The sequence below is a fragment of the Rattus norvegicus genome, chromosome 8 (genome assembly GCF_036323735.1).
Source record: "Rattus norvegicus strain BN/NHsdMcwi chromosome 8, GRCr8, whole genome shotgun sequence".
NCBI classification, from domain to species: domain Eukaryota; kingdom Metazoa; phylum Chordata; class Mammalia; order Rodentia; family Muridae; genus Rattus; species Rattus norvegicus.
Window position 1 is genome coordinate 119,969,631 of NC_086026.1, and position 22,336 is coordinate 119,991,966.

General features: G+C 42.9%; 1 protein-coding gene across 47 annotated transcripts in view; it reads left to right on the forward strand.

Moving 5' to 3' along the window:
• Positions 1 to 277: 277 nt before the first annotated feature.
• Lrrfip2 (LRR binding FLII interacting protein 2) overlaps positions 278 to 22,336 on the forward strand; it is a 101,363-nt gene continuing 79,304 nt past the window's right edge. For 34 of the 47 annotated variants that reach the window (XM_008766616.4, XM_008766625.4, XM_017595600.3 and 31 more), the window contains exons 1-3: positions 412 to 549; positions 1,806 to 1,877; positions 19,578 to 19,721. In XM_008766616.4, coding sequence (XP_008764838.1) covers positions 19,632 to 19,721 — 90 coding nt within the window. In that variant the 5' untranslated portion in view covers positions 412 to 549; positions 1,806 to 1,877; positions 19,578 to 19,631. The other 13 variants (XM_008766619.3, XM_063265276.1, XM_063265279.1 and 10 more) reach the window with 5 other exon arrangements.

The following is a 22,336-nucleotide window of genomic DNA, read 5'->3' on the forward strand; positions in this document are numbered from 1 at the left end:
GCCAGGTGCCTCGCTTACCCAAAACCTCCCACCAGACCGTTTAGAAGCCACCTGGTTCAGTACGGTTACGAAACGCTCGGATACCAGCGCTCGGGACCAGGCCTGGCTTGAGCCGGTGCGTGCCCAGCGTGTCGCCCTTCCTGTCAGCCGCTCCATCATCTGGTGCGAGCCAGGCGCTCCGCGGTCCAGCCAGTAACCTCCAAGCCGCGCGCGTCCGCTACCCCGCCGCCCGCCACAACTACTTCCGGGTGAGCGGGTCGCCGGCCGGTGGCCCCGCCCCTCTGCCCCGCCACCGCCGCAGCTGCAGCCGCCGCTCGGGCTGCGGCTCATCCCGGGTTGCGTTCGCCGTGTCGGCCGCGGCGCGAAGGGCGCCCTGAGTGTGACTACACGGTCGTCCGCAGCGCGAGGAGCCCTTCTTTTGCCTCCCTGCGGCCCGCGGGGTGGACGGTGCGGGGACAGAGTGTGGCCGCCGCTCCCCTCTCCCGGCTCCGGAGCGGCCGATCTGGCCCTTCCGGGCGGCGCCGCAGCCTCATCCCGCGCCACACGCAGGTAAGGGCAGGCGGCCGGCCCGGTTGTCTCGAGGCGCTGCCCAGAGGCGGTTCTGGGCTGGGGTTGCCTGGAGGGTCTCCGGCTAGCTTCTCCCGCCCCCCGCGGGGGAAAAAAGGGTTACGCCCCTTGGACCGGGCATCACTTGGGACAGCTGGGTGCTCCAGCTCCCGTTGCTCCCGGCGCCACACTCTCTCAGACTCTTTCCCCTGTCCCGGGAGGAGCCGCCCCGGGAACGGTGTCAGGCCGGTGGAGGGCGTAGCTTTTTAAGTGAGATTCCCCCATCTCCTGCTTCCTTCTTGATCTGAACTGAAGCGCGCGGGCTTAACAGGCTCAGGGCAGGACGGTCAGGGTTAATGCTTGACTAATGCCGGGCGTTATTTACACCCACATTGTGGAGTTTCATAGCTCCAGTCAGGCCTGGTTTCCCTTTGGTGTGGATATCCAGCAGGAAGCAGGGGACATAAGAGAACCCCGAGGAGAAAAGTTCAAGCGTTTGCTTTATGTATTTATTTTTCCACCTCGAGACATACAAGTACAACGCCGAAACATGGCTGAAGGGTATCCCAAACTTTCAGTATTTGTAGCCCCCTCTTGATTTTCCCATTTAGTGACTCAGCATTTTTGCTGCAGTTTTTATATAGTAGGTTGATTGACGAAAAACTATGGAAAGGATAACAGTAGGTGCTATTCGAGTTGTGTTATCACAGTGAGAAGAGGTGTAGTCAGGGTATCTGGGCAGATACATTCTTAATCAGTGTTTGACGTTTTCTCCCCAGTAGGTGTGAGAAGCTGTAATTACTGAAGAGTGCATAGTGTTGCAGGAAGAGTTAGTTGGCCAAGTTTACCGTGGCTTGAATGTCTTGCAGAGTTAGCCCTCATTAACCAGCATCACCCTCTGTTTAAGAACTACAGAGAGACGATGACCTGGTATTTAATACACTCATGCCGAGTGAGAATTTCGGAAAGTGTGATTCATGTAGGAAGTTAGGTCACACTCACTCTGACTCGTCGATCGGGATCTTCACATTGAAGTAGTGTAAGAGTCGCTTTCTGCCCGTTTAATTAGATAATTGTACTCTTTTTATAGCAAGTGATGGATAATTTTTGGTTCTGTTTGTTGCTGGGTGGTTGTCGCGCACTACGGTATGGAAATAAAACGTTAAAGTTCGCATGATGTTTGTTTTTGTAATCCTCTGTTAGTTACTAAATGGACTGCTGTGATTTTAAGGCCCCCTGCTTTTTTTTTTTTTTACCAGATGTGGGAAGACAAATGAAGGGATTTAGAAACCAAATAAATGCCAGTGGAAAGGAGAGCTACCATCACTAAGGTACGAAAGAGTACTGTGGAACGTCTGCATACATAAAATAGCCTTTTGAGAGGGAGGCTACAGCACTTTGCCGTCCTCTCCTTAAAGACCCTGAATGACCCTAACTTCTGTTCTGGAAGGAGTTGTGTTGAGGTTTTGGTTTATTTTTAGAATTGACTAATTTCAAACTAGAAGTAACTTTTTATCGCTGCAGTGTCATTTGGTCATTTTAGTCTTTCAAAATGAGATGCCAAGAAACTTTGAATCCCACCGTTCTTGATAGGGACAATCTTGTTTTCCGTTTTTTGTTTTTTGTTTTTTTGTTTTTTTTTTCCTTTGTAGAGTCCTGACTATTTTACCTTGATTGACAGTTAGAAGTCCTGTCAACTAATTGGGAAGTAATGCCAGATGTATTAATGTTGCTGAAGACAGACATGCCTTTGATTCTATGACTAAATTTTTGGCATCTTTCTCCCTTTGGATATCGATACTTAAATTCAGAGTGTTCCCTAATGTTGCTTTTTATTTCTGTCCAGCTGATAGGATGATGATTCTGTTCCTTGTTAACAGAGATTCCCTTTTGAAAATCCCTTGTGAAAATCTTCACTGGGGATGGTCTTGGTGCATAGTCTTGGTGTAAGAGGAATCTTCTTAGGTTAGGATTTAAGCGTCTTCATGATGGAGGGAAAAGAGAAAATGTATTTGGCAAGCTGTTTCTCTTTTGCAACACAAAAAACAATTTCTTCATTAATTTAGGATGGAAAAGTCTTGCAAAGATCTTCGTGACTTGCTTACCCTGCTCCTCTATGAAAAGGGACAGATTTGATGATGTGATGGTGGGGTGGGTGGGAGCTTTGGTGAGGATTAGCTTGTCCCAGCCAAGGACTCCTGTCTGTTACACCTACTGACAGTTCTGTTAGTAGCTGTTCTCTTTTAGGTAGTTGCTTTCCCTTTGGAGAGTCTGAGTGGTGGAAGTGATCCCTTACCTGGGAAAACATACTACCTTACCCTTTATGCTTGCAAATAGTCAGACAAGACTCCGGCCATCACTCAAACCCGGCTTCTAAAACTTGAGAAGGAAAGGAATTGAGCAGAGTTTTCCTTGTGAGTTAAATAGCTTTGTCCCTGTCCCCATTTCCCCCTCCTTAAAGCTAATAGCAGGCAGGACTATCATGGGAAATGAGTTGATTGACAGTGCACTTTAACCTTTCAAACTTTCTGGCCAACAGCAAATTAGTCTAGACTTAAAGCCATTACACCCTAGGCTAGAATTATAAATTGTGAAGCTGGGCTTATCATGATGGGGCTATATATCTTCATTTGTTCACTTACTCACTTATGCTGGTGGTTGGCGGAGTGGGGTGTGGGGGTGGGAGCTAAGAGAGTGTGCTGTTTCCTAGAAGGTCTCGGGGACTCAATACCTGTGTGTGCTCTTATTTTATTTTAGGGGTCGGGAAAGAAATAGGTAAATAGACAGTTGGAGAGAGGGAAGAGATACAGAGAGAGAGAGAGAGAGCTGATGGTATGGTCCCCGTGGCGTTTGTGAACCTTTTAAAGATTATAAAGCTTGTAAAGTAAACAGTCGTATGAGGAAACAAACCCCTTCCTTTCTGCCCAAACTTCTTACCTTCCTACAACCCTGTTCCCCAGAGATAGCAGAGTTAGTGATTGTCCATGCATTTTCCTCTTCCATATTTTCAGTCACATGTATAGTTGCATATGTTTACAAGTGTCTTCTCCTTGTGATATAGCTGAGATATGTTTCTGTATTAGCACCCGTCCCAATCTCATTTTATTTTAAAAAGACTGCATTTATTCATTTTCCATAGTTTCACTGATTCCATGTTAGTAAACATTAGGTCGTTATTAGTCTTTTGTAGACAGGGCTATAAGAAAAGCTTTTAAGCACGTGCCTGACTGTTACAAGTTTATCTGTGAAGTGCAGTTGTGAGCACATGGCTGTGAAGTTGGTGCTTAGGTTCTGAACATGAAAAATTTGTTTTATATTAGAGTTTATTTTATAATAGAAGATAATGTTTTCTCAGGCACAGGAGGAGGAAGAATTAAAAAAAAAATATGTTCTTTACTCATCTCTTCATTTTAAAAAGTAGAGTGACCTAGGCTTTACACCTGGCTGTTGTCAACATTCGGCAGGCTCAGCCAGGACACTGAGAGTTTGAGGCTACTGTGGCCTATACAGCGTGTAGTAGGGCCCTGTCTCAAATAAAATTGCAAATGTGTCTTATAAGTCAATTTAAGACATTTTTGTGTATTAGATGGTTAATTTAAATTGGTAAATGTCAAAATACCATAGTTGAAGACTGGTAATTGACAACATAAACCACTTATATTTGGTAAAATGGCTGTATCTTGTAGGTTATATTTTCTGTTAATGAAAAACTTATATAGCTGGGTGTGGTGGTGCACACCTTTAACCCAGCACTTGGGAGGCAGAGGCGGATCTCTGTGAATCCAGTGCAGGCCTGGTCCAGATAGCCACTTCTAGGTCTGCTGGGGTTGCAGACAAAAAAACCAAACCAAACCACCACCACCACCAGAAAAAATAGAAAACAACTTTTATATAGTTTTCAGTTTTGCCCTGCTAAAGTTAACTGATCTTAGTCCTAAGAGAAAGAAATGACCCAGAGTTTCTTCTTCATCTTCCACATCCTCCTTGAAGTAGAGTAGATGACAGCACCTGAGAGGCAGATGTTACTGCGCTGTTGGTAGATCCCTTTGTCAAAGCAGGAAGTAGGTGTGAAGAGTTGGTTGCAGAATGAGGGAGGGCAAGTCACAATTTCACCTGAAGTTCTGTAGGTTACTCATGGCCATCGGGAGGTTCAGGAGCCTTTGTCCTCTTGAAATGAGACAGAGAGTAAGCACTGAGCTGCCCAAGTGTGGTGAAGCTAGAGCTCATGAGTGGCAGTTTCCCTGGATGCTGTCCAGGGTCTATTTTGAGGCCCTGTCAAAACTTGCCTGACGGATCTACCACATAACTGTAATCTGGCCTGGCCCTGCTGCAAGTCAGGAAGGCCTGTGGTTTAGGGAAAGTGGCAACTGCAAAAGAGGGAGTTCTGAAGGGAGGCCTTCAGAAGATTGGTGCTAAGTTTTGGGCTGAAAATTTGCTGAGCACGTATACTGCTTATCCTAGCATCCAGGTGTTCTCTGCTTTAGCCTCCAGGTGTTTGCTTTCTGTTATTTATTTATTGATGGAAAGGGTTTGATTGCAGAGAACTAAAGAGGAATTTTTTTTAGGATTATGTGCATGAGGAGAAACATAGAAATGTCACAGCTTAATGTTTTATATTTTGGGTCTGGGAGCATTTGCCAAGAATACACACACACACACACACACACACACACACACACACACACACGCACGCACGCACGCGCGCGCGCGCGCACACTGTTATGGAAGCAGGGAGGACACATCCCCAGTTGAAATTGTCTTAACTCAGAGTCCTTCACACTTTCCATTGGGATCTTGGAATGACGACTGTTTTATAGGAGTGTGTGGAGTTCACACAGCTAAATTATCTTCTCACTCTATTTTTCCCATGAAAGAGTTGTGAAATCATATATATATATATATATATATATATATATATATATATATTTCCCCCCCCCCCCCCCCCCCAGCTGAGGACCGAACCCAGGGCCTTGAGCTTCCTAGGCAAGCGCTCTACCACTGAGCTAAATCCCCAACCCCAAAATCATATATTTTATTTAATTTTCTTCATTTTATTTTGTATGCATATGTGTGCGGGTCTGTAAGTTAGAGGACAGTTTGAAAGACTTGGGTCTCCCACTGTATGGCTCCAGGGGATCAAATTCTGGTTGTGAAGCTTAGGGCAAGCAAGTGAGCCTTGTGGCCCTGAAGTTGTCTTTAAACTCTTGCTGCTTAGCAGACGACATAGTTGTCTCTTTGTGTATATAGTGCTGCATGGAGGCTCTGGTGTTCTCTATGTTCAGTGAGCACTTAGGTTTAAAGTTCTCTAGGTGACCTCACTTTGACCAGAAAGCTGTGGAACAGCTTACTGTTACACCCCAACCAAGGTTCCCGTCCTGCTTCACTGCTGAGCTGTTCCACAGTCAAAGGTTTCTGCAGGAATCAGCTTGCAGCTCTCCCTTACAGGTGTGAGGCTATCGCTTCAGGGTACTTACTCTGGGGCATTAGCGGTTCACGATGATGTCTTTAGTGTAAGGAGAAGGAAGCAGCAGTCCCTGTTCATTCTGTCTGGCTTATTCCTATCAGCTCTTCCTACTCTCGGGCTCTCTTCCCTAGAACAATACAACAAAACAAAAAGGAAAACTTGGGGTGGACTGAGAGTGGTCAAGAATTGGGAGAAACCTTTAAGTGCTCTCATGGTGCTCTGTTTTCTGAGAAGTGAGCTGCTCTGTGCCCCTGCCGCACCATGGCAGGATTACAAACTAAGGTTTTCCATGTTCTCACTTTGGACCTCGTATATGTCTTAGGGTCTCCCCATATGAGCATCACATTTTAAATTAGTTTTGATGTAATGGATCTGTTTAGTGCTTTTGAAAACATGGAATTTTTAGGCTGTTTTCTTTAGGCAGTTGTTCTTTCTGTGGTCCCCACTTTCACATAGAAACATTTTAACAGCTGGGAATTAAAGTGTATGGTCTACAAACAATAAGATGTTACTATACTCATTTTTCTGTTAACAGTTTAACTATGTTTAATATAAATTGAATAAATTTAGCAAACACATGTTGTTACCTTTAAAAAAAATAAAGTACTCCAGCTAAGTGATTCAGAAGTTGTAGGGTTAAAGATAAATATTTCAGGTTCAAACCTCTCCCCTGACTCCAGGTCATGGATAATGCTTTATCTGTGGACAATTAAGGAAATGAGGTCATTGTCTCCTTGTCCTGCCAAGTTCACTCCTTGCAATCCACCTGGGCTTATGTTTTGATTGTGGTAAAACTTAAACAGTGTTGCCATATTGACCTTTCCCATCCTTTCCATTGTGGAAGGTAGATGCAATACAAGTCTCCCTACCCCCTGTTTGAGTGCTGGGGACTGGGTCCCAGGGCCCTGCACATGCTACGTAAACCCTCTGCCACGGATCTCCACCTAAGCCCTTAAACCGTGTGTAATTGCACAGCTCTGTGGCATTACAGTGCACTCAGAGTGGTGCAACCACCCAAGCATCCCCCTCCAGGTTTTCATCATCCTAAACTGAGAGCTGCCGGTCAGATGTAACTACTCACTTCCTTTAGCCCTTGGCAGCCACTTCCTATTTTGTCTCCATGATTTAAATACTCTACTCTAGATCTGCACATATTTCTGGAATCACATATCTGCTCTCTGTGTTTGGCTTATGTTATGTAGTATAAAGCTGTCAAAGCCATTCATGCTGTAGTGTGTACGTTTGACTTCTGCTGATCACCATTTAGCTCTCCTACCTTTTGGTTACTGTGAGTAATGCTGCCAAGGACTAATGGCTGCTTATGACTGTGCAAGCCCAGTTCATTATTTTGTGTCCATAACCAGGAAGGGAAGTGCTGAATCATGCTAATTTTATGTCTGGATATTTGAGAATCACCGTGCCGTTATCCCTCAAGAGTCCTCGCACATTCTGCCTGCCTACACTTGTTATTTTCTCTTTTCTTTACATTTTTTTCTGTTTTTCTCCTTATAAAGCCATCTTGATGAGTTTGTGAAGAATATCCCATCATGGTTTTGATTTGTATTTCCCTAATTACTAATGATGTTGAGTATCTTTCTGTGCATTTATTAGCTACTTCTGTCTTTGTAGAACATACTGGCCTTATCCTTGCCTCTCTAGTGCTGAGATTAGAGATGTGTGCCACCTACCCGGTTCATTTCTTAATTAAAGATTATTTTATTTTACGTGTATGGGTGTTTTGCTTCATGCACGTCTGTGCACCATGTCCATGCAGTACTCTTGGAGGGAGGCCACATGACATGACACCCCCGGAGCTGAGTTAAAGATGGTTGTTGTTAGCTTCATGTGCTGACAGTCAAACTTATGTTCTCTGGAAGAGCAGCCAGCACTCTTAAGTGCTAACTGTATTTCTAGCTTCATGTCCTTTAAAACATTAATTATATTACACACACGCATACACACACTCACACACGCACGCACACGTGTGAGGTTCTGTATTTTGGTGTGTGCACATGTGCCCACAGCATTCACGTGGAGGTTAGAGACCAGCTTTGTGAAGATTCTTTCCTCCCGTGTTTTCCTTGGGTTTGAGGTGTCAAACTCCGTCACCTTCAGGCTTGGTGACAAATACTTTCTCATCTGCTGAGCCATCTTACTGGCCCTTACTTTGTTTTTGTTACTGAGTTTTAGTTCTTTATATATCCTAAATATCAACCCTATTTACAAGTGTTTTCCTCGTTAGTTCGCCTTTTTACTGTTTATAGGTGGCTTTGATGCACAGAATTTAAATTTGGTGAAATCTAGTTTGCCTATTCTTTTATTGTCTTTAATTTTGTCAAATTTGACAAGAAATATTTGTCAATCCTGTCATGAAGATTTTCCTGTATGTTTTCTCTGAAAAGATTTATAGTTCATATACTTAGGTTTTGATGACTCATGTGTTAATTTTTGATGCTTTGGTGATAAGCCTAGCCTTTCACACCCAAGCTGTCTCTCAAGCTCTTGAGTTAACTTTTGTATGTTGTGTAATCTAAAGGGTCTAACTTTGTCCAGGTTTGAATTTACCAGTACCACTATCTATAGGAAAGCCGATCCAGTCTCCTTTGGATGGCACCTCTGTTGACCGTCATTTGACCATACCAGTGGGGTTTATAGATGGACATTTAACTGATGTCTGGGTCTGCTCTGTGCCTGCAGTACACCATCTTAATTACTGTGGTTTTGTAGTAAAATTTTAGATCAAGAAGGGTTGAGGGGAAAGGGTTTATTTGACCTGAAATTCGAGATCACAGTCTGTTGTGGGGAAGTCGAGGCCGAAACTTGCAGCCCACATTCTACCTAGGGTTTAGAGAGGGAAATGAGTGAATCCATGCTGCTGAGCTCACGTTCCATAGCCTGCTTTACTGATAGAGTTCAGGGCCCACCCTGAGCACTGGACTGAGTCTGGTACTCTCCTCACAGACATACCACAGGCCAACCCTGAGGCACTTTCTCAGTCACGACTGTCTTCCCTGGTGTGTCAGGTTGTCAGTTAAAATGACCTAACACACTGGGCTTTTGATAGGATTATACTGAATTTGTGGATTGTTTTGACTTGTTTTACAGTTTTAATAGCGCCGTTTTGCTTCTGTGAACGTGGATGTCGTCTTTCAGTTAACTTCTATTTTTCTAACTTCTTTTGGCAGTATTTGCAGTCTTTTGCTTCCCTAGTTAAGCTTATTCCCAAGTATTTTACCTTTTTAATGCTATCATCAATGGAATCGTTTTTTGAATTTCCCTTTTAGATTGTTGGTATATAGAAGCAAATCTCTCCCCCCCTCTTCCTCGCTCTCTTTTTCCTCCCTCTCTTCCCTCCCATTTCTAAGGTATGCCCCACCATGTATTTGCCTTAGTTTTTATATTTTCTAGCTTTGCTTAGGTTTTGTTGTTAAATGATTTAAAGGTTGGAAGTACTGTGTGTAATTATACAAATTTAAGAGCTTAAGACTGCATGTCTTGGGGTTGGGGATTTGGCTCAGTGGCAGAGCGCTTGCCTAGGAAGCGCAAGGCCCTGGGTTCGGTCCCCAGCTCCGAAAAAAAAAGAACCCCCCCCCCCCCAAAAAAAAAAGAATAAAGTGAGTATCAGTATCCTCACAACTAAGCTAAGATTATGTGTGACAGATATCTGGGATGGTCCCTCGGGATTCCTTTCCCTGGCACCTGCTGTCCTCCACCTGGTCACAGTCACATTTTATATATCAATGGCGCCCCAACTCCTGAAGTTCCCTTCACTTTTGTATGTATGCACTCCTACACAATGTGCAGTTTAATTTTGAAAACTGGAAACCTGTATCACCTGATGAATGTTTCAGAACAGGTTAATAGCTTTTGTGGTACTGGGACTGAACCCAGGGCTTTCTGCATGTCTGGCAAGGTCCTACCACTATGTGATATCCATAACTCAGCTTGACCACTTTAACAGTCCCTAAGTCTTAATACAGCCAACCCTGTTTTTTCTTCTCCACTTAGATCCTTGTCTGCTATAAGCTGGGAAGCTGTCAGATTGAATCTGTTCCATAAGCACCCGAGGAGGTCAGCTCTAGGGCCTCTTATCCCTTAGGGCTGTGGAGGGCCACACTGGTACTTTGCATCAGGCTGGCAGATGCCAGGGTAAAGAGAGGAAGTGTGGTACATTTCAGAATGTTTGATGGCAGGCCTGGCCCCTGTTTGCTCTTGCCCACATTACATTATCAAGAATGCAATGACATGACTGTGCTCTCTGCAAGGAAGGATGAGAACGTAACGTAACTCTGGGTCCAGGCGGAAAAGGGAAACAGCTTTGCATGGCAACTGGTTTTGGCCATGGTGTGTTTTTGAGTGGTATATTGTTTGGTTTTGGAAAACCGAGTGTCCGGAAGGAAAGTCCATCTTGCCCATTTAGGTGAAGGCTTTTGAGAGGAAAATTGCAATTCTTCCTTGAGCCCTTGGTGGGTGTGTTTTTGAAAGCTTGTTAGTGAGCTGAGCGACACATGACTTATCAGGTCATTTATTGTAGCCGAAATTTTTACCAGGAATCGGAAAATATCTGGGAAAAATGTGGTGAGGGAAGCAGACTACTTTGCATGTTTTTGCCTCTGAGTGCATCATGGTCTAGTTCTCAGGGATAGATAAAAGTTAAACACCCTGTTGGGAAGCAGATCAGCTTTTCCAGGCATTAGAGGAAGGGACCACAGGAAAACTCAAGATGGGGTCAAGGCAGACTAAACAACCTATGACAACCTGGGCTAGATTTAGGTTAAAGGGACATCCCAAAGACTGGTAGACTAGTAATGACAGTGGTCCTCTGCTAGGTTTTTTTTTTTTTTAATTATATGGCTTCAGGTTTTTTTTTTTTTTTTTTTCCTGGAATATCAGTCATCCACTGAAGACCTCTAATGCCCTTCATTTGTGTTAGATTTATTTCTTATATGCTCAGGTCTCTCAATTGTCCTCTCCGATTTGATGAAACATTTTAGTAGCTTACTGGAAAGGGTGGGGGGGGGGTAGGTGAGTGAAGTTTTGAGCCCTTACCTATTCGGAATGTCTTTCATAGTCAGAGTTGAGAAGAGTGTGGCTTGATTGGGTTATAGGTTGCTTGTAGGTTGTCTCTGAGTTTGCTTCATGAGTTTATCTTGCTTCCGGAACTTCTAGAAGTCTGAAGGTGTTGTGTTAACTTTTAGATAACTGCTTTCCTAGTCTCAGAGGCAGCTAGTGTCTCATTTCCCATGTGTAAATTCACTGTGATGACTTTCTATGTCACTCCTGGTGTGAGTCAGCACTGATGTTGGACCAGCCTTTCTGGCAGCTGTCCTCAGTCTCACTCACGGCCTCTCTCTCATTCTCTTGTCTTCCCTCTCCTCAGTTTCTCTCATGTTAGCATTGTAGACCCTATTCCCTGTGCTTGTTTAAATTTTAACTCTTTATTTTCTGTCTTTTTTTCTTCTGTGAGATTTCCTGAACTTCGTTTACCAATTGTCTAAGAGATTATTATTGTTATTATTAATTAATTTTTTTGAGACAGGGTTTCTCTGTAGTCCTGGCTGTCCCAGAACTCACTTTGTAGACCAGACTGGCCTTGAACTCACTGAGATCTAGCTGCCTCTGCCTCCTGAGTGGTGGAACTAAAGGTGTGTGCCACCCACCATCCTTTAGTTCTTTATTGAGGTAAAATCCACAGATCACAACATTTACCCATTAACCTAGTGCTCCCTGGTTCTTCATGCATCTACATAGCTGTCTAGCCAACACCACCATCTGACCCCAGAGCCTTTTCATTACCTCTAGAAGAAACCTTTGCCTTCACTCCTTCCCTCTAGGCTCTGGGAAGCAGTGTCTGCTCTCTGTCTTTGTGTGTCACCTCTAATGGACATGCTACAGAAATATCTACAATATGGGATCTTTGTTTCTGGTTTGGCTATGGATAAAGTCTTGGAGGTCTAACTGCAGATTATATAGAGACCTTAAAAGTGATGTTGATCTTTTTTTTTATTTTTTTTATTTTTTTTTTTATTTTGGGCCTGGCCCTCACGCCTGCCACTTAGAGATGCTCACAGCTCTGTAGAGGTCAGACTGCTTATTTCTTTCTGGAGTCACTCTTTACAGGTCTTTATGCTGACAGTCACTGGGGGCTGTCCTCAGTTAACCTTTCTCCACTTAGCTTTATGCATCGTAAATATTTAATTCCAATTACAGCTTCCCACTGTCACCCATGCCTCAGAACTTAGGATTTACTGTAGTTTAAGGAAGTAGATGAAGTAATTGTGGTTGCTCCTTATGCATACCTGGAACTAACTCAAGTCTCCCATCTTCCTCCTATGTATCTGTGTGCTGTCTTTGTACTCGTGTGTCTGATAGAGGTGTGCAGAGGAGTTGGTCACCATCGTGTGGGCACTAGCAGGTCATCATGCTTGGTAGCAAGTTCTTTTATCCACTGAGCCATCTGTCTGGTCCTCAGCCTTTTATTTTAAAGGCATTAAAACATCAGTGATTTATGTTCGAAATGATGATCATAGGTATATATACTAGACTTTGAATATGGAATTAAAAAAAAATCAAAGGAATTGAAGTGAGGCTCTCCACAGCCCCCCTGGTGCAGGTCAAGACCCAAGGTCTCCAGCCTGGTGCCACCCTCCCTCCAGCCGACCTTCTACCCAGCTTCTCCATTTCACTGTGGAACGTAGACCCAACTTTTCTATGATAAATGGCACACAAAGCCCTTTCTAGTGCGGTTACTATTCTCATCCGTTCATTCCACATTGACTGTGCATCTCCCTGTGCATAGCTAAGGGCCTGGGTGGTAGTTCTGCCACATCGTGCTTACCTAGATATGCAAGGCTGTCAGCTCCATGCCTAGCACCACAGCCAGTCAAAACTGTGAACAAGGTGCACACTTTTCAGCCAGCACTTCTTACAAACCAGATGCCCCCTTTATTCAGTTTATTGTTAGAATCTCAAAATTGGTTATTGTAAGTTTATTGTTGCTTCTGTATGTGTCTTTTGTGTGTGGTGTTTGTGTGTGTGTACCTGTGTGTGGAGGTTAGAGATTGAAACAGTCCGGTGTCCCAGCTTTTCTCCATCTCATGCATTAAGGCGGTGTCTGGCTGGGCCTGGTGTTTGCTGATCACTGTCTGGCCAGCCAGCTTGCCCCAGCTTGTCTCCTACATGGCTGCTGGAAACTCAGACTTGTCCTCACACTTTCACAGCAAAGGCTTGTTTCTGAGCTGTCTCCCCAGCCTCCCCAAATTCATGCTTTTTGGCTAGGAGGTAGCTCTGTTACAGCTCTCAGGTGTTGTTTTAATCAGCAGTGTTTAAACCTTAAAGGTGGAAGTAAGAATGTCTTGTGTATAGTTTTGCATGTGCACAGTTTAACATAGTTGCTGGCTTGGATTCTATGCCATCGTTTCTACTGAGTAGGCATATTACATTTGCCTTTTCTTGTTTCCCTTGAGTTTTCTGAAACATCTTATTACATGATGTTGATCTGTGTGACATTAAGCTTTTAGTCTCAGCTTGTGTCATTTCCTGTTTTGTTTTATTATAGATTAAAAAAATTGGGGCAGTCATATTTATTCATGTAATTTTGGTTTTTAAAATTTATTTATGGGTGTTTTGTTTTATGTGTGGGTGCTCTGTCTGCATGTACACCTACATGTTAGAAGAGGACAATAGGTCATGAGCCACCATGTGGTTACTGGGAATTGAACTCAGGACCTCTTCTGGAAGAAAGCCAGTGCTCTTAACCACTGAGCCATCTCTTCAGCCCCTAATTTTGTTTTATTATTAATCTTTTAAATTTAGTTTGAAACTATTAATTATATGTGTGTGTCTGTGTTGGAAAGTACACATGAGTGCCAGTGTGCTCGGAGGCCATAGATGTCAGAGCAAAAATGTGCCTCACTCAGGATGAGACCTAAAATGGTGTCATTCTTGTGGCCACAGCCCTGCTCAGCCTCCCAAGTACTGGGATTATAGCTGTGTGCCAGCACACCTCGCTTGTCTTGTGTTTGAAAATGTACAGTTTCTTACCTCCCCACTCTTGGCTCTACTACAGATGGACTTCAGAGCTTGTCCTTGACACCTTCTCCTTGATTCTGATTTCACAACCTTTTTTTTTTTTTAATCAGTGATAACATAATTTTCTTTACATGTGACAGTTTATAGAAATTTTCTTAATCTGTTAGCTTCTAAATGCTACTTGTGACATAGCATTTAATAAAGAAACGCTAGACCTGTACACTGAAAACATGATGTTGCATGGCAAAATAAGGACGACAAAGCAACTGAAAAGATCCCATTACTTTGGGACAGGAGCTTGATAATGCTAATGTAGTATGCAAACTGATTTATATAGTCCTTGTAATTGCTACTATAATTCAGAGAACATTTTTCTTTTTTGTTTATTTCTTCCAAAAAAAAAAATGACAATCTTCCTAAAATCAACCTGGAAGTGCACAGGACTCTCAGGTCAGAAACCTTAAAGGAACAGAGTAAGAGTTGGACGACGCACTTTTCCAATTTTAACAATTATACAAAGTCACACAGTTAAGGCGTGACACAGTGTAAAGAGAAGTGTGTAGATGGAATGGACCGAGTCACCCCTGCCCCGCCTTCTGCCCGTACGTGGATAGCCAGGTGATTATTTCTGTTTTAGTACTAGTGTGTGCATGGGCAGAGTGTGTGGGCTCTGTGGTGCAGCTGTGGTGGTAAGAGAACAATGCCCGAGGACTTGGTTTTTTCCTTGCACCTTTCCATGAGTTTTGGGAATTGAACTCAGGTTGTCCGGCTTGCTTGGCAGGCACTTAAGCCCATGGAGTCATCCTGGCTTTCCACCTCATGTTCTATAAGGGTGGCGTGCTAGTCCTAGAGACAGAGGAGTATTTTCAGCACATAGTGCCAGGACAAGTAGATGTGTTCACATTGTAAAGAAATAAAACTTCATGAATCATAGAATCAGCAGTAAATATTGTGGCCTTGGCATAGGCAGTTGTTTCTTGCATACAAAACTAAAAGAAGTGACAAAAGAAAAAAAATAGTGCTTCCTTAAAATAACTTTCTTCTTTTTACATGTATAAGTGTGTTGCCTGCATGTATAGCCGGGTACCATGGATATGCAGTATGCACAAAGATCAGAAGAGGGCATTTTTCTAGGACTGGAATTACAGAGGTTTGTGAGCCATCATGTGAGTGCTGGGTATCGAACCTGGGTCCTCTGGAGGAGCAGCCAGTGGTGTTTCTTGCTGAGTCATCTCTGCAGCCCACACTTCTCTCCTCCTCATCAGAGGTGGATGGAGCACTGCACAGATGGCTAGTCAGTTAAGAGTGTGCGCTGCTGTTGCAGAGGACCTCGGTTCGGCTCAGTGCTCTCACAGCAGGCGGCTTGCTACTTCTTGTAACTGCACTTTTAGGGGACCAGAGTCTCTGGCCTCCACGGGCACATGTACTCATGCATGTGGAACATATGCACTTATGTATACATTCATATAAAAATAAAAATAATCTTAAAAAACATGGATAGACAGATATTAGGGAAAAAGTGCCTTGCAAATTCTTGATAGATTTTTCTTTTCTTTGTTTGTTTTGAGATGGGGGTGTCACTATGTAATCCTGGCTGGTATGGAATTTGCAGTGTAGCCCAGACTGTCCTCAAACTCAGAGTTTGCTGCTTCTGCTTTCCGAGTGCTAGCATTAGAGGAGTGCCTTCAAGCTAGCAGGTAGAACAGGTAAAGCTGTATGGCATGTTTTGTAAAAAGCCTTTAATTTTAATTTAAAACCTCCATATTGTATAGTTATATTGTGTATTTCTTGGTTTTTGCTTTCAGCATTGTTCTTTGTTATCCGGTTTATGTGGTTCACTTTCACTTATTTGTAATTTATTATTGTTATTATGTGTGTGTAATAATGCACACGTGTGTGTGGTGCTGGAGGAGGATGCCTGGTGTCCTCTCATTCTCCACCTTATTCCTCTGAAGCACCATCTCTTGCTGAACCTGCTTTGGGGTGGCAGCCCCGGACATCTTCCTATTGTCACCACCTGCAGTGCTGAGGTTACAGGCACAAAGCTCCACCCAGTTATTTTTAACAGTGGTGCTAGGGATTTGAACTCAGGTCCTCATGCTTGCACACTAAAGACTCTAAGCCAATGAGCTGTCTTCCCAGACCTCTTCTTGTTTTTGTTTATTTTCATTTTAAGTCTTTGTCTTTAACACTATACTTTTTTCCATTGTTTCATCCTCTGAGATACTTCACCAGGCATAAAGAAAGAAGGTCATTTGAAGGACACTAGAAAGTAGTTTCCTCTCAGGTTGCAGAGAATGCATTTGTTGGTAAAAGTACATTAAGTTTGGGTTTTCTACAGTTGATAACTGATTATTATAAAAAGTGCCTCAGACATGTAGCCAATTACTGTTCATTTATAGAATAATATTTTGGCAAGGAAGGAAATGCAACCATTGGCATGCCATCTTATGAGGCGAGGAAGAGGACAGATTATCTGTGTGTTGGGTATGAAGGATAGTGTGTGTTCAGACCACAAGACTTTAAAAGGCATTTATAGTTGGTAGGCTAACCCTGTGGAGTGTGGGCATTAGACGTCATACAGTGTGAGTTAGCAAACCATTAGATGTTCACACTCTTTAGAGAGTGAGCTTGTGTTCAGTTTCCTCCTTTTCTTATTCTGGGATGTCCTGGGCTTTGACTCATACTGTTGTTTTCCTTCTTTATTCGTTTGGAGACAGGCTCTCTCTCACTCTGTACCCAGAACAATTGAAGTCTTGCATGTTACCAGGCTGGGCTACATCTTAAAATGTTTTGTACCTTTTTCAGTCTTGATGCACCTTTTATTTCTATGGATTTTGCATGTGACTTACTCATTTTATGTGTTAATCTCATTATGGTTTTGGTAGGATTGATGTCTTGAACCAATCTCTTTTGCTTCTCTTTCTCCCCTGACCTCTCTTCTAATTCAGGGAATTGATCATTCTTTCCTTTGCCAATCTTTTTTTTTTTTTAAGTTAATATGTAACTATTTGTATGAGATTACCTTTACTTTGTCTTCTTTTCAAATCAAATGTTTAAAAAAGGATAATTCCTAATTCCCGTGCCTTTTTGTTGACCTAGTTGTTTATATTTTTCAACCATTATTTCCCCAAATATATTCTTAAAAAGTTTTAAACTATTCAGAAAGTTTTAAACTATACAGAAAAAAATGTAAAAGTTTTAAACTGTACAGAAGTTTTAGACAGTACAGAAAAGTTGAAACAGTTGATCGCTGTCACTGAGTGCAGTGACCCTGGTGTCTGGACTCCACTGCCCGTCTTTGTCGTGGCGTACATCGGTAGCAGATGCTGGTACATTCAAACACCCCCTTCAGCTTGCACGTCGTTAACTGACTTCCAGATTTGAATAGAGAGTTTTTCTTTTGAGGCAAACTTTATTTAGAACAAATATATACAGTTTATACATGTGCTGTTGAAAAGCTTCTTTAGTTCTGTATTTGTGTAGACTGGCTGCCTTCTGCTAAGGAGTCTGAAAACTGCAAGGCTCCAAACATACCCAAACTCATGTATTCCTCCACATCCTCAGAAGTAGACTTTAGATATCATAAAACATCTTACAGATTTTCCTTTCATGATATAAATGTTCTTCACAATAAAATGATAATAGTCAAATGTATTTTAATTTTTTACAAATCATTCCGTGGGTCAACAAAAATCCTAACTTGACTACTGCTCTTACCTGTGTGAAATGAAGAGGATAACCAAGGCTCTCTTTGTTTAGCTAGAGCCTAAAACTGTGGCCAGCACAGTGATGTGTTTTTTTTTTTTTTTTTTTTTCTTCCTGGAGCTGGGGACCGAACCCAGGGCCTTGCACTTGCTAGGCAAGTGCTCTACGACTGAGCTAAATCCCCAACCCCCACAGTGAAGTGTTTATAACCTCAGGTGCTCAAAAGGATGGGCAGCCTGGTGAGGACCCATCTCCAGAGGCAGAAAGAAACGGGGCCTGAACAGGTCGCTCATTCAGATGGCTCTTGCTTTATCCAGCATGCAGCCCTGGGCTCAGCCTTAGGACCGTAAAACAGCACGATCTAGATTGTAAACAGAGATGAGGAATGGCCTTTGTCAGTTTTATTCTTTTTCTTTTTCTTTTCCCCGGAGCTGGGGACCGAACCCAGGGCCTTGCGCTTCCTAGGCAAGCGCTCTACCACTGAGCTAAATCCCCAACCCCCCTTTGTCAGTTTTATAAGTTACATAGGTAAAAGAGACAATCAAAGATGCTTTGAAGATTTCTGGAATGTTTAATAGTTTACTAAATGCCTGCATTAATTGTGACTCACTGAGTCTTCATGGAGAAAGATTGGAGACTTCTAGGACAACTACTCTGTACTTAGAAATACCTTTTCAGCTGTTCTTTTCAGACTGGAAATTTGTTTGCTTCTATTCAAATGTGATTTACCTATGTAGTGAAAAGATAGGTCATCCTCAGTTCAATTTTTTGGCATTATTTTTTGAGAAAGTGTCTCACTGTGTGGCTCTGACTGGCCTGGAACCCACAGAACTCATTTGTCTGTGTTTATCCAGTGATGGGATTAAGGGTGGGTGCCACCAGGCCTAGCATCTGCTTTTATTGACAGACATAAGCCAGTTTGGGACTAGAGAGATGTCTCAGCAGTTAAGAGCTCTTTCTGCTCTTTCTGAGGACCCAGGGTTCAGTTCCTAGCATGCACATGGTGGTCGACAACAGTCTGGACCTAGTTCTGGGAAATCCAGTGCTCTCTTCTGTCCTCCCTGGTGCCAGGCATACATGTGTTGGTACATGGAATACATTCAGACAGCTACTCAAATCTTCTAAAAACTAAATGTAACTCAAGGTAATAAGAAGTTATTCCAGAAAAGATAGAACTGGCTGGCATGGACTGTCATTGGGAAAAACACTTCTGGTGTGGTGGTTTTGCTTAATTGTCTAGAATCAAGTGAACTCAAGTACATGAAGGTTACTTGTATTTTTAACATACTCTGTTCTAAGGGGGCAAACTAACTTGAGGGATCTTGGTGTGCCTATTGCAATGAAATGTCTCCAGTTTCCTTTATTAAAGTTAGGAAAAAATACGTAGCCTTACCAAGGTTGGGGTAAATGAGTTGTTTCTCAGAGGAACTTATAGAAGGGCATATGCAGCTTGTTGTGCATTCTGCCTGCAGCTACTCACTCATGCAGCCTCAAACTTCAGACTGAACGACTTTCATGAGACATCTTTCTTGACTGGAAATAGATTTTAGAAGAAGTCGTATTACTCTTATACTGTTAGGTACAGTTACATTTTGATTGTAGTTTCTGAGCTAAGAATGTTCTCATAGGTTGTGAGTAGTTTAGGGACCTTAGTAATTGATATCCATTTAAATATTCTAAAAGGCTCTAAAATAATGTGGTGGTGGGAAAAGGAATTCTCTCACTGATTTCTTTGAGAAGAAACAGAATTGCAGTGCTAAATTTGAATGTTGAAGCCTTACAACTCCATGATGAAAACATCCTAACTTACTGTTTTTGTTTATTTCAGTGCTGAACACGAGTAAACTCATTTTCAGAGTTAAAAAATTATTAAAAAAACAAGATGGGGACTCCTGGTTCTGGAAGGAAAAGAACACCAGTGAAAGATCGATTTTCTGCAGAAGATGAAGCTTTGAGTAACATCGCCAGAGAGGTGCGTGCTGAGGTGCAGAGGGGGTGCTCATGGATGCTGGGGAGGCAGCCATTCACTGGTCAGCTGGCTGTGGAGTATTTTCGAGGAACAAGACATGATGCCTGGCCTTTTACATCATAAATCTGTCCTACTAACATCTACTTAGATTTGTGTCCCTTCTGATCTGATTTTCTGAGAATTCATCTGAAAATAATTTTCACTATAGTTATGTGTTTTGTGTATGCTTAGAATTTTGGAGGTCTGAGAACTGAGCTATGCAGCTCTCAGAGCTGCTGGTAAATGCTGACAGAAACTGCCCTTAAGGATGTTTGCTCAGATTTCCTATCCAAGATTGCTTTTTGAAACATCGTAGTAAATATTTGTCTCTCTCTCTCTCTCTCTCTCTCTCTCTCTCTCTCTCTCTCTGTCTATCTATCTCTCTCTCTGTCTATCTATCTCTCTCTCCATCCATCCATCCGTCTATCCATCTGTCATTTTTAAGACTGCGTCTCATGAAGGCCAGGCTGGCCTTGAACTTCCTGTGTAGCCAAGGATGCCTTTGCCCTTCCGACCCTCCTATCTGTACCTCCCATCAGTGGGATTACAAGAGTCACCACTGTGGTTTATGTGATGCTGGACCTGAATTCCAGGGCATCGTGCAGGCTTGGCAACCACGCTGGATCCTGGGCTCTGCTGGGACTTTCGTATTTAATCCTTTAGATACTAGCAGCTTCTTGGGAGGTTTTGTTTTAGTTTGTTGATACCTTAGGGGAAGGGAGGGGCCGTAGGAGGGAAGAACGGGTTTTTTATGAATCTCTGCAGCATCTCCTGTTTAGGTGAGCTTCAACCTTCCCAAGGTTCTTCCACCTATGTTTCAGATTCTAAGTGTAGCTGCAGGTTTGCACTTAGCTTTTGAATGATACATTATAACATTTTAATTGTGATTTTTAGCTATAGGAAATATCCGCATAGGCCAATCCATAGAAGTTGATGGATTATGATACCAGAGCTAGGAGCAGTAGACAGTGACTGCCCAGGTATCAATACTGATGATTGAACAACTCTGTGATTATACTAAAAACACTACATTATACACTCTACAGATGTGAACAGTTGCAGATGTAACTATGAAACAATTTTTCAATTAGGCAAGATGGCAGTGATATCCCCTTGCTATTTTAATTTGATCTTTTTCGTTGTTGTTATTTAAAAGTTTCTTCCTCATGCAGTCTAGCCTGGCCTCAAAAATCCCTATGAAGATGTTGAAATTTTGATACTCTTGACTTTATTATCCCCACTCCCATCGTAAACATGGAGTTGTGTCACCACACCTTTTAAGGATTTTTTTTTTTTTTTTTTTTTGGTTCTTTTTTTCGGAGCTGAGGACCCAGGGCCTTGCGCTTCCTAGGCAAGCGCTCTACCACTGAGCTAAATCCCCAACCCCTAAGGATTATTTTTTAATCGTTTAATCGTGTGTCCATGTGTACAAACATAGAGGCCAGGGGTCGATATGCAGTGTCTTCTTCAAATGCTTTTTGCCCCTTTGTGTGTGTGTGTGTGTGTGTGTGTGTGTGTGTGTGTGTGTGTGTGTGTTTGTGTGTGAGACAGTGTGCTGGTGGAGGTCAGGTGACAGCTTTCAGAAGTCTTTTTTTTTTTTTTCCATGGTGTCCAGGCTCAAACTGACATCATCAGGCTTGCGCATCAGGGCTTTTGCCCTCTGCACCCTGTTGCTCTTGTGCCTGATCTTTTGAGACAGGCTCTCTCACTGGAACTGGAGCTGGCATTTTGGCTAGATGGGCGGCCAGCTAGCCCCAAGGATCCTCTTGTTTCTACACTTACTCAGCGCTGGGAGTATTGGTATGCACGGCTTTTTAACATGAGTTCTGTGTGACTGAACTCTGGTCTTCATGCTTGTTTAGCAAGCATTTGAGTATAGAATTAGAATAGTATTTGACGCAACATTAGCTAAAACTGAGGAGGACAGTATTGAAATAAACAGGTTATCTAAAAAGCGGTTATAAAATTACTTTATAGTAGAAGCCAAATAGTTTTAGCTAAAAAAGATATTTTAAAAAGAATGAAAATATAGTCCTTTATAGTGACCTTAAGTATTTACATAAGTCACACTTTTAGATAAAAATTAAAATTACCAAAGTGTTTGTTTCACAATTGAAGGGGGCTGCGGGGAGGGTTCCATGAGGCTTGCCTCACAAGCCTGACAGTTGCAGGTCCTGGAGATTATGTGGAGCCAGATGTGGTGGCTTACATCTGCAACCCTCTCAGACTTCTGGTGAGATGGAAGGGAGGAGGCAGGAGAGTTGCCTGGAAGCTTGAGGATCCCTAGCCAGAGGTACATAGTAGGGCAGAGTGAGAGACCCTGTTTCAACAAGGCTAAAAGTAGAACTACTTTTGTGGTGATTGGAATATACTTGGCCCAGGGCCTGGCATTATTAGGAGGTGTAGCCTTGTTGAAGTAGGTGTGGTCTTGTTGGTGGAAATGTGTCACTGTAGAAGTGGACTTTGAGACCCTCCATCTAACCACGTGGGAGTCAGTCTTCTCCTAGTGGCCTCCAGATGAACATGTAGAACTCTAAGCTCCTCCTGCACTGTGCCTGCCCGGATGCTGGTATGCTCCC